The sequence below is a fragment of the Mesoplodon densirostris genome, chromosome 5, assembly GCF_025265405.1.
Source record: "Mesoplodon densirostris isolate mMesDen1 chromosome 5, mMesDen1 primary haplotype, whole genome shotgun sequence".
NCBI lineage: Eukaryota > Metazoa > Chordata > Mammalia > Artiodactyla > Ziphiidae > Mesoplodon > Mesoplodon densirostris.
Window position 1 is genome coordinate 56872231 of NC_082665.1, and position 12459 is coordinate 56884689.

A 12459-nucleotide genomic window follows, 5' to 3' on the forward strand; every position below is an offset into this window, starting at 1 on the left:
TGAAATACTGGGTGATTACTGCCATTCTTAACACTTCGGTCCTTCATATTCTAAAACAGGAGGGTGGCTCATGGGGGAAAACACAAATCCTGCTAAACAGTTTTAAAAGAATTTACTAGAGACCTTCCAAAATTGTATTTTGGAGGAAATTAAACTATGAGATTTATGGCGGAAATAGAAAACAGAATAATGCGTGTTACAACAGAGAAGTTTTTTTCTTTCCAAAAGGTAACTCAAAGCAATTTATTTTCCCAGAGAATATAGGTAGACAGGACAGAGGTCTATTTTTTTAATATTGGTTTCCAAGAAACTTGTAATGTGTCAGGCTGTTCTACGAGGTTGTGATAACTAAGTGCACAAAACCGACAGAAATCCTTTTTTTTTTTAAATTAATTTATTTTTATTTTTGGCTGTGCTGGGTCTTCGTTGCTGCACGCAGGCTTTTTCTAGTTGTGGCGAGCAGGGGCTACTCTTCGTTGCAGTGCACAGGCTTCTCATTGTGGTGGCTTCTCTTGTTGCAGAGCACGGGCTCTAGGCACGCAGGCTTCAGTAGTTGTGGCACGTGGGCTCAATAGTTGTGGCTCACGGGTTCTAGAGCACAGGTTCAGTAGTTGTGGCTCACAGGCTTAGTTGCTCCGAGGCATGTGGGATCTTCCTGAACCAGGGCTTGAACCTGTGTCCCCAGCACTGGGAGGCAGGTTCTTATCCACTGCACCACCAGGGAAGTCCCCCAGAAATCCTTTTGTATTGTTAGGGGAAGACAAACAATATATTACAAATTAACATGTTAGAGGAGACAAATGTTATGGAAAAAGAAATAGGGACCCAAGGTGCTTATAGGGCTGGAGAAACAGCTTGTGATTTTAAATAGGGGGTCAGAGTATGCCTTTTTGACAAAGTGGCATTCGAAGAAAGAATTAAAAGAAAGTTTACCATATTGACATGTGGGGAAAAGAGCATTCCAGCCAGTGACAAGGCCCTGAGGTAAGAGCATGTGAGGCATGGTCGAAGAACAGCAAAGGCAGGGTGTTGGAGATGAGGCAGGAGATGAAGGGGCACGGGGTAGAATGCACTTTAGTTAAGGTCTTGGAGGTCATTACAATGACTTTGGTTTTCCCTCTGAATGGGATCCATGGGAGGGTTTTGAGCAGTGTCGTGATCTGACATATTTCAAAAGGGTCATTTCACATACACAATTGAGAATTTTGTTTTAAAATAAAAGCTTTAATTTCAAAATTTTCTAGTTGCCTTTTTACTAGAGGCACTATAATTTATCATTCAATGTAGGACACTTAAAAAAATTATATATAATTTACATATAAGTAAAATACAGACATCTTAAGTGCATAGCTCTGTGAGTATTTACATATGGGTGCATCTAAGTAACTGCCACCCAGAACAAGGTAAGCTCACTTAATTATGCGGAGACAAGAGGCATAATCAGGCCTGATTGCTTCCTTGTGAATAGATTCTTTGGGGCAAGAATATTATCAGTGGTATATTGTATCACATCAGGAAACACATCGCTACTCTTACCATTCCTGGTGATGATAAGTTTGAATACTTGGTTAAGGTGTACATAACCAAATTTGAACTTTTGCCTATAAGCCCCATCTTTGCCAATGTAGAAATTTACTTGCGGCACTTTCAAGTAAATTAATTCCATTCATCGAATTAGCATTTTTAAAATGTCCCCATCTCCTTTCTCATCTGCTCCCTTAGGGCTGGGAATCTTTGGAGAGTTAGCCACTTCCACTTTTGGCCGTTCACAGGCTTTTTTTCATGCAACTCTGTAAGCAGGAAGCATGGAGAGTGCAGAGTGGCCCAGAGTTCAGCTGTCAAATAGCACCGTGGAGTTGATTTGTAGTCACTTCTCTATCATTAATTATAATCATAGCTGTACCCTTTTTACTGGTATTGTGATCTCACTGCAGGCTTTTCATTAATACTTTATTCCTAAAAAGCAAAGGAAATGTTTTAGAATCAAGAAGAAATATCAAATTGCATTCTTGAAAATAACCAAGAAACCCACTCCTGGAATGCCAATAAAATTGCCCTTGGGACTTCCCTGGTGGTCTAGTGGTTAGGACTCAGTTCTTTCACTGCCATAGCCCCAGGTTCAATCCCTGGTCAGGGAACTAAGATCCTGCAGCTTGAGCTCCCCGCCCACCCCGCCCCACTTGAGGCTTCTATCCTCTGCCAGCTGCCCTAGATCTCTGGTGTTCAGTCATCATGACGCCAAAAGTGGGTCCCCAGCGAGCCAACAGAGAGCACGGGATGAAGCCCAGGATGATTCCTGGACAATTACAGGCTGAGGAGATGGATCCCTGGGAGCCACGTCTGGGCTGCTCCAAGCCCCTCTATTCAGAGGGATGGGCTTCTTTCCATCCTCCTCCTCTGCAGGCCCCTCTCCCAAGCTAAGCCTGGAAACACACGTGGCCCAATTTAACAGAAAACACATGGCAATCCCCTCCAAGCATCCTACTGCTCCCCTCCTCCATTTGTATCTTTCAGAAAATACCTCCAATTGTAGCCTCTATTTCTCTCCTCCCCTTATTCAACCACCCCCAAATTATCTATATTCTTTATTGCTTTGAATCCCTTATCTTTTCCAAGCAAGTATGTTATCTCTACCTTCTTTATAAGACAATTTCTCCATGCAAATTCTCCCCACTGACTTCATATTTCAGGTTTTCTCCTTGTTTCTTTTGTCCTTTAACATGCCCCTAAAACACTGCTGTTCCTTGAAGCTCTGTCCTCAACCCAATGCAACTCTTCTCCTTATCAGTTACCGAAAAACCATCTAGAAGCCAGGTTTTTCTTACTTCCTCCTTTCCATCTAGACAATTCTTCCCTTAAATTAAGAAACCTCTTCTTTGATACCAGTCATCACATGGTGATACAGCTGTTTACGTACCAGTCATCCCCCTTAGACTGTAGGCCACCTAAAATAAGGGGTTTTTTTGCCAGTCATTATTTCTGTGTAGTGCGTATACCGGGAATATAGTAATTATACAATTGGTTACTGCTCCAAAAGTATGGGTCTCCAGGTAGAAGCATCATGCCTTGACATAAAAATGCCCTTTCTCCTACGAATACACTTACTCCAGTAAAACTTGTTGTGAAAATCTTTATTGACAACTTGTGCTTGAAATACAGGGCTAATTAAGATGAATATGTATCTCCTCTTTCCCCCAACTAAAACCCAGATGCCCACTTTTAGTGTGTAGAAGGGTACCAGGTGGTTACCTGTGCACGCACTCAGGGCACAGCATGTTGTCCTCCAGGTGTGGGGGAGGAAGATTGCCCGCAGGCGGCAAGAAGAGCGCAGACACCCTCCTTCGTTTTTCAGGCACCCAAGCCTGTCCGGCATGAAATTGTAAGTGAACCCAGCCCTCTGTGTTAGCAGGGAGACCTCTCCCGTGAACCACACACCACCAGACCCCTGGGGAAGGAAAGAGAGGTTCGGTACTAGCATAGCAAGACCAAAGTCTAAACTTTGAGTTTGCATCGTGGCCTCTGATGCTACTGTCTTCCTCAAGTGTCAGCTCCCAGACATGAACCCTGAAACCTAACTTTCTCTACCCTGTTGCCCTTTAGAAAATAATGCAAAAACAGTTCCTGTTAAATATTTTAAAAGAAACAAAAAATATATCTGGATGTGTAGAGGCAAGTGGGTAGAGGACACTGTGGCTGGGAGGGTGGCGAAGCTTTTCCTCTGCCCATCTTAGCTTTTCACCTGGGACTCTAACAAAAAGACTAACAAGGGGAAAACAGTGGATGAATTCATGCAGTGCACATAGTGCAGGAAAAACGCAAAAACTAGCTCAAAATGGCAGCTTAGAGTTCCATCTTATGTAACATCTTTGACAAAGAACAATACATTTGCAAAGAAATGACAGGACAAAGGGAAGCAGTTTTAGGCTCCCAAGGGTGGCAAACAGTGAGAAGGTAAATATATGGGAGTAAACTAATGGATGAGTTTTCTTTGCTGGTTGCTCTGGTGCCCACTCTCAGTGGATAAGTCTGTCTCCAACAAAAGGAGAATAGATAATCCTGCCTTAGGCTGAAAAGGAAGAGCTTTTTTGGGTTTGCTGCTTTTTGATTGCCTTCAGCTCAAGATTTTTATGGCAAAGAGGCAGATTTTGGGGTGATGTTCTGGTTTCCTTCAATAGAAAGACTAAACCAGAGTGGTCTGGGAAGGCCCTCATAAAATAAGTTCAGAGGTCTCAACTCATTTTTTTTTTTAGCGACATCAGTGGTTTAATGGATGGGGGATCTTACGTGTCTGAAGCGAGATCCTGGAGCAACACCCCACTATGTGCAACAGACAGTGGGCAGGGCCTGGCCCCAGGCTTTGCTCCCAAGGGGAGGGGGAGGTTACCAGTTATAAGGGGACAGGGGTCTCAACAGGCATTGTAATGTGCTAACCAGTGCATGGTCTTAATTTTATCTCCTGTAACTCTCACAATAACATCATGAGGTAGGTATTATTATTAACCTACATTACCACGAGCAAACTGAGAACTAGATTAAATAACAGTTAATGCCACTTGACAGATGCTAGAAGATCCAAGGCTTTAGCTCAGGCAGTTGACTTTAGAGACTGCTTTTACTTTTAATTCTTTAAAGGAGGCGAAAAGAAATGAAGCCATATTTCTATCCCCTTCTGATGACCTCATTAATTTAGATCACTGGTTCTCAAAGTGTGGTCCCCAGATTAGCCATGCCTGGGAGATTGTTAGAAATGTAAATTCCTGGGGCCTACCCAGACCTGAACCAGAAAAATGTGTGGATGGGGCCCAGGAATCGCCAGGTCTTCAGATGATTTTGATAATACCCTGAAGTTAATCAGCAATTAATATCAATTAAACTTATTTTCCCATCTGAACCAGAAGCAGTTCTTAGTAATGAGCTTACCACAGGTCTCTTGTGATTGCACCGACTCCATCTTCATGGCCCTGGCTGTCATTTTGCTCCAAGAGGCAAACACAGCTCCTGTGTCAGAGGCAGAAGTTGATACAACTTCCTGAAGAGTAGGAGCTCCTTCAAGGGCAGGTGCTTCCTCCTCAGGAGGAGGAGCCACTTCAGAAGACATCTTTTCATCCCAACATTCCAGAGGTAGTTCCCCCTTGTCCATCTTTGATTTTCTTCTCGATAGTGATAGGATCCTGGCCTCCTGGGCTGTGGCAGGAATGTTCTACATAGAGGGTTTAAAAGATTAAAGACAATTCTTCTACTCACCTTTTTCTTTTTTTTTTTTTTTGCGGTACGCAGGCCTCTCACTGTTGTGGCTTCTCCCGTTGCAGAGCACAAGCTCCGGACGCGCAGGCTCAGCAGCCATGGCTCACGGGCCTAGCCGCTCTGCAGCATGTGGGATCTTCCCGGACCAGGGCACAAACCCATGTCCCCTGAATCGGCAGGCAGACTCTCAACCACTGCACCACCAGGGAAGCCCCCTACTCACCTTTTGACGCTAAAATAGGTGATTAGGATGAGAATAACTAAACCTTCGACTTGGCCAAATTCTCTACAAATTACTCACTTTTTGATGAGGGTAGGCATGTTCACAGAGTCGTTTATATCCGTCTAGTTTCTAAGACAAGAGAAAAATGAGTTAATAATCAAACTGAGGCTCGTAGTCTTCCTCCCAAGAGCATCAACTCCTACCCTGGACACTCACCGGGCCTTTGGTGCTCAGTTTTAACTGCTGGCACCAAGCGCGCACAACATCCCTGTGAATCAGATTGACAGGCGGCAGTGTAGAAGGTAAAGGAGGAATCGGCATTGCCTTCTTCTGAGGTTTCACACTGTCACAACATTGTGGCATTTTTCGTGGACAGCAAGCTGAAGGAGAATGAGATAAAATTAGCAACAATTAACTTTTGTGTAGCCTTTTAAAATGTCAAAAGTACAATCACTTTTAGTTCTGATCCCCACTGTAAAATTAAATGACTTGCCAAAGACCTCGTAACCTTCAAGGGATAGAACCTCAAAACTAAAACTGACAATATTTCTGAATCCCTCAGTATTTTTACTTCCTAAAATTCCCCACTACTCACGCACACTTGCTCTTTTGTGAGAGCTCTAAACCACAGACCCTGAGGAGATTGACCTAGAGATTGCACTTCCGATGCAGGGAATGATAGAAGTTTTAGACCTGTGGTCATAACTACTAGGCCATGCCTTGCCCTCTCACCACAAAACAAAATAAGCCACCCAGAAATGCTACACAATGACTAATACCCATAATTCTGGCAGCCCACCTCACTAGGGCAGCACTCTGGTCTCCTGCTTCACCTCACACGCTCTCACCATTCAGGAAAGACTGATGCTAATGGTCACTAGGTTTGACTGAGCGCCCATTACAGTCAGATGAAGTGTAGGCTGTTTACCTAATACTTCTGTATAAATTACAACTGACCCTCCACCCTGACCTCAATCCAACTCAGCAAGGTAGCTACTTTCCTCATATTTTTAAGACAGAAGTAGAGTTTCAAGGATGGGATTTTGAATGCATAGGTCTCTGTTCCCAGATCATTGCACATTAAGATCCTTAACTCCCAGAATCTAGAGTAGGCAAAATAGTGATTAGAACCAGGAGGTGAGAGTTAAACTAGGCTTCGAAGGAAGTGTAGGATTTGCAGAATACAGGACTGAAATTTCTTCCCTACTTTTTCAGAAAAATCCCTCAGTCTTCTCAGACCCAGGGAAATAGGATTTAAGGAACTGTAGATCTCTTACCTCTGTTATTTTTTATAGATCTTTTTCTTTTGGTCCCCTTTGCCGAGGTTTCTAGTATATCTGGTTTACCAGAAGCCCCCTGTCCCTCTTCGGCATCTACTGATGTACCTTTGAATTTGCAACTCATATATTCTTCCTCTGTCTTCTTTGTGGAGTTGCACTGGGGATAGAGGAACCAGAAAGTCACTCCTCTGGGCATCCAACCCACCACATACACTACCTGACTTATGACACCTCACATCCAAGGTACCAAGATAATCATTGAGCTCCACTGGCAACATGGATTCTCTTCTGGGTATCATCTTAATACTCAGGTTTATTTATAAGAAAGGGAAGCAGTGATAGAGAAGTGGAAGGCCAATCTGAAAGTATGAGAAAAGGGGAATTCCCTGGCGGTCCAGTGGTTAGGACTCAGCACTTTCACTGCAAGAGCCAGGGTTCAATCCCTGGTTGGGGAATTAAGATCCCACAAGCCTCGGCGGCAAGGTCCAAAAAAAGAAAAAAAAAACATATATATATATATATATATATATATATATATATATAAACAAAAGCCATAGAAGAAACTAGCCTCTGCTTTGGAGAAAGCCCTTACATCACCCACAATATCCATTATCCCTCACCTGGAAGGTTTTTTTTCCCCCTTTCCCCATCCCCCCTCCATTTACCTCTTCCAGATAAACCGTTCCCATACTATTGCCCCAAGCTACAAAACTACTTTCCTTTCCAACCTAGTTACTTTGCCTGAAATCACTCAGCTCCACACACACCACCTTCCCTTATATTCATATCGTTAAACCCTTAATCCTCTTTCAGAATCTCACTTCACGTGTTAGTTCAGCTGGTAACCTTTTCTCCACTTTATAGACCAATACAAATCTACTGCACATTGCCACATTCCTACCACTTGTCAGTTGCAGTTTTACATTTGCTTGTGTGATTTGATCCATGTCTGGTACTCCATTTGATTATAAACTCCCCAAGGGTAGAATTCCTTTCCCTCTGGTTGTAGGCACTCAATAAATATTGGTTAATTCAAAAGAAACAAGAGAACAGTGAGAATAAAGCTGTTTGATACAAATAAACAACATTTTTTGAGCCTATAGTTTCCATCAGGCATTGTTCCACACCACAGACTCCTTCCTTCTTTTAATCCCCACAGCAATCCAGCAACAATCTATTATTTTGTTTTTCAGATGCAGAAGCTGAGGCTCAGAGGTTACATAACTAAGGGCACACAGGTAGGCACTTTCGATAGAAATTAAACCCCAAGTCAATATTAAATCCCAGATTTGCTCCCCTATCTAATCCTATCACCTCCAAGAAGGGAGTACAAATTATATTTTTACATCTCTATAGCAGGTTTACATTCATATTCAAATCTCACATTGGCATAACACTTACACAAAGTGCTCACTTTGTACCTCACTCACTTTGGGGCCTCCCAAAAGTCTTAGTTAAAATTGGGAGGGCAAAAAATGGCCTAGCTCTAGGAAAGAGACCCGGAGAGCGGTCAGGCTGCACTGGCAGAGGGGTTCAATTTTTCTCAACAAAGCCCCACAGCCTGTCTGACTTCAGTTGCTGTCCTCGGTGCTCCTCAATACGTCTGGTTTCCCATTGTTCCTTGGCCCTAACGACCCTCAGAAAAGATGAATCCAGATGCAGGAATTTTGGTCTCGAACCTGTGTCTGTAGAAGCGAAATGAAAGGATCTGGTCCAGTATACCAGGGAGCAATTATACCCAGGAAATTGATTTTTTTTTTCAACAAGTGAAAGGAAGGAAATTCTAAGGGACCTTCTTTTCTCCTCAAAAGAGGGAGTAAGTGTGCCCAAGAGAAAGAGAAACACGAAGATTGACAAAGACAGACAAAAGCAAACCCGTGCAGATTGTACTTACCTCCTGGTTCTTTGCACTCTCCATGCTCAGAAATCTCAAGCTTGATAAAACAAAGACTCTCCTTACTTCTGAAATGGCCCCTGGCCCAAGATTGCTCTTTTAAAGGCTCCTCCTCCTTCCAGCGCCCGTAAGCACTTTTCCTTTTCTCCTCCCCTCTGCTCCTTCCCCTACACCCTGTGAAAGCTAAGCTTGCACACTTTCTTATTCATGAATGACTATTGTATGAATGAATACATAATAACATTCCGGGCCCTTTCCTGTGAGTTTTTTTAACATTATTATGGAGGGTGTGGTTCCGGAGACACTGGGAAGTTGAAAATTCCTTCAGAAAAATTCCAAGGGGAAAAGAAAAGTTGCTAGAGACTTCTGAAGGGGACGTGTGACAGGACTGAATGCTGAAACTTGTGGAAACAACAGAATTCTGGGCCGAACCAGTGGCTTGAATAAAGCAAAACTGTTTTCTTGTACCATATACGTTTCATTTCTTAAGCAAGTTACTCAACTTATTAAAACTTCAGTTTTCCATCAGTACTACTAATAACTAGAACCGTCCCATCTGCCAGCAACTAACAATAATAGTTTTAAAAGTCCATTGAGGGGGCTTCCCTGGTGGCGCAGTGGTTGAGAATCTGCCTGCTAATGCAACTACTGACCCCGCGCACCACAACTACTGAAGCCCACGTGCCTAGAGACCTAGCTCCACAGCAAGGGAAGCTACCACAATGGGAAGGCTGAGCACCGCAACGAAGCTCCCGCCCACTGCAACTAGAGAAAGCCTGTGCACAGCAATGAAGACCCAATGCAGCCAAAAATAAAATAAAAATTTTTTTAAAAGTCCATTGAGTATTTGTTTTATACTAATTCTGGGTTTAAAGGTTCACAGCGATTATTATTATTTTCATTATTAATTTTTTTTCTTGGCCGTGCTACATGGCTTGCGAGATCTTAGTTCCCCAACCAGGGATCAAACCCATGCCCCCTGCAGTGGAAGCATGGAGTCTTAACCACTGGACCACCAGGGAAGTCCCACACAGCCATTATTTTATTGTTCTCCATTTCATAGATGACAAAAGTGTGTATAAGATTGTGTTGGTAACTTGCTTGGCACAGTAAGTGAAAGAACTGAAATCAAGTTTAGGTTTGCCTGATTCAAGTATTTCATTGAATCATCTTCCTTTTCCCAATGTAATTGAAGGTAACATTACGGAGTTCTAAATTAAGAGATACTGGGGCTTCCCTGGTGGCGCAGTGGCTGAGAATCTGCCTACCAATGCAGGCGACACGGGTTCGAGCCCTGGTCTGGGAAGATCCCACATGCCGCGGAGCAACTGAGCCTGCGGGTCTGGAGCCTGTGCTCCGCAACAAGAGAGGCCACGATAGTGAGAGGCCTGTGCACCGCGATGAAGAGTGGCCCCCGCTTGCTACAACTAGAGAAAGCCCTCGCACAGAAACGAAGACACAACACAGCCATAAATTAATTAATTAATTAATTAAAAAGTTCACGACATATGTTAATATTTAGCTAGTCTTGATGAATTTATTTAAAAAAAAGAGATACCTAATCCTGGGCAAGATATAATCCGTGATTTGTGTGTTAATAGATGGGAGTCTGTGTTGAGATTATAATTTAGAAATTCTTAGGCCAACTGCTATTTGGGGAAACACAATTCTAAAAGAATTGCACTTGGAATTCCCCAGTGGTCCAGTGATTAAGACGCAGGCTTTCACTGCCGTGTTCCCTGGTTCGATACCCAGTCAGGGAACTAAGATCTCACAAGCTGCACGGCATGGCCAAAAAATAAAAATAAAGACAAAAAAAAAAAAGAATTGCACCAACCATTCAAAAAAAAAAGGGTTAAATAATGTCCTATATATTCAATATAAAGAGGATTAGTACAATTTAAAATATTTGAGCATAATTAATACTACTGAATTATTGAATGAAGTAAAAATCCAAATATCTTTTTATCTTATATATACATATGTATTATCCAAACAAATGTAAACTATTCAATTATGACCCTTGAAAAGGAGGAAAATTTCCTACATTTGGCAGCTTGCAACAGGGGTTTAGACTTCATGGAGGAAGTCAAGAAAGTAGCAGATCTGAAGGACCAGGTGAGCTACCTAATTGAATAGAGGAAGGTGGGGAGGGATCAGCCCAGGTCTGTTCTGATGGGGAGGAGGAGAGTGTAAACTGAGTCTGGATAGTTTGGCCTTTTGATCTGTAGGCTAAGAGCAATGGAAAGCTATTGAAAAGTTCAAGATAGCTGTGGGGATGGGATGGGGGTGAGTGAACTCCGATGAGCATATTTTAAAGGTCTCTCAACTACAATGTGGAGAAAGTGGAGATGAATCAGCACAGACCCTGGAAGATGAGTTAGGAGGCCACTGAGGCATTTTTAGGCCTGTGAAAACTTGTGACTGGGTGGCGATGTAGAGTTGTGGTTAAGAAAACAGACTCCAGGGACTTCCCTGGCAGTCCAGTGGTTAAGACTCTGTGCTCCCAATGCAGGGGGCACGGGTTCGATTCCTGGTCGGGGAACTAAAAAAGAGCAGACTCCAAAGCCAGACTGCATTTGAACCTCGACCTCTCCCCTTCTAGCTGTGTGACCTTGGCCAAGTTGTCTAACACCTCTGGGTCTTTCCTTTTCTTCACTTGTAAAATGGGGGTGATGAAAATGATACCCCTTGCTCAAAGGGTTATGGGAGAGTGGAGTGGGCTCTCACATGTTCCAATATATGGTGTCTGGCACAGCACGGTGTTGGATCAATGTTAAATGTTTCTATTATTAGCATGTTGGATAGGAAGACAGATTTGAGAGATATGGGGGTATTTCTGCCAGGTTTTCTTTTGTCTTTATGTGTATTTTCTCTTCCCTAAAAATTTTGATTGAATAAAATGAGCTAAGTTAATGAGGCCTATAGTTGTTTACCTGGAGGCAATGATGCTTAAAAAGCCATTAATCTGCATTTACACTAGATGAAACAGGATTATATCATACATAGCCACCATTTCATATTTGATGGGATAAAGAGATTTTGTGGGAGGTGTGACTGTGGAGGCTGGCTGGAGAATTTGCCTGAATCTCTCTACACTGTGTATTCCTAGAAGTGCTGTGTCCAAAGTTAGGCTTATTTAAAATTTACGCATAACTCAATTCATATCCAGAGAGATTTTACCAATTTAAAAGTGTATGAGAACACCTCTTTCTCCATAACCAAGAGACTGGTACTTTAACAAGTACACTGGAACTTGACACACCTAATTTATGACAATGTACCTTTTAAATAGTATCTCTTATAGTGGGAAATTATTGCTCTTTATTAGGTTATTTTATTTTAAGAAACAGGCCAGTCATTTAGAAGTAAATCTAAACAGTAAAATAGGCCATCAGCTTTGTTAATAACTTTGGTTTAAAAAGGGAAAAGTTGGAGGTAGCTGGTAGAGCTGATAATGAAATAAAAAAATAAAAATAAACCTGTCTCTTTATAAACTATCTCTCTCCCAACTTCTCTCCTTCATTTCTGCCTTCCTTTCTTTGTGTATTAGGCACTGGTAACAAAATGGTGGTTTTGGTCCTTAATTTCTTCACAGTAGAAGAAGTTCCCAAAATGTGAGCAAACCTAGTGGTGTGAATTATACACCTAGTTTTCTTTGGCATCTACTTTAAAGAACAGGATGCTTTGTGCTAATCAGGGCAGATTTACCATGAAGCTACTAAAGCTTAAGCTCTGAGTACTTGACTTGCACTGGCCCATCCCAAGTTCCTGTGAGGGCTCTAGCAATTGTGCATTCATAATTTTATATTCTTTTT

At 42.4% G+C, this 12459-nt stretch overlaps 1 protein-coding gene across 1 annotated transcript; it reads right to left on the bottom strand.

Moving 5' to 3' along the window:
* Window positions 1-1925: 1925 nt before the first annotated feature.
* DPPA4 (developmental pluripotency associated 4) lies at window positions 1926-8665 on the bottom strand. Its single transcript, XM_060099992.1, has 7 exons — window positions 8642-8665; window positions 6745-6904; window positions 5684-5847; window positions 5546-5596; window positions 4921-5200; window positions 3250-3445; window positions 1926-1956 (listed from the first exon to the last, which is right to left on the bottom strand). Exons 1-7 carry the CDS (start codon window positions 8663-8665, stop codon window positions 1926-1928), a joined length of 906 nt encoding a protein of 301 aa, XP_059955975.1.
* Window positions 8666-12459: the final 3794 nt, after the last annotated feature.

Bases quoted from the DNA above. Each gene is read 5' to 3' on its own strand.
- DPPA4 (XM_060099992.1), bottom strand. From the start codon at position 8,665: ATGGAGAGTGCAAAGAACCAGGAG. The intron at 5,201-5,545 runs GTGAGTAATTTG...CCCTCTATGTAG, and splicing joins ATGCCTACCCTCATCAAAAA to AACATTCCTGCCACAGCCCA. The intron at 3,446-4,920 runs GTAAGCTCATTA...TTCCTTCCCCAG, and splicing joins GCAATCACAAGAGACCTGTG to GGGTCTGGTGGTGTGTGGTT.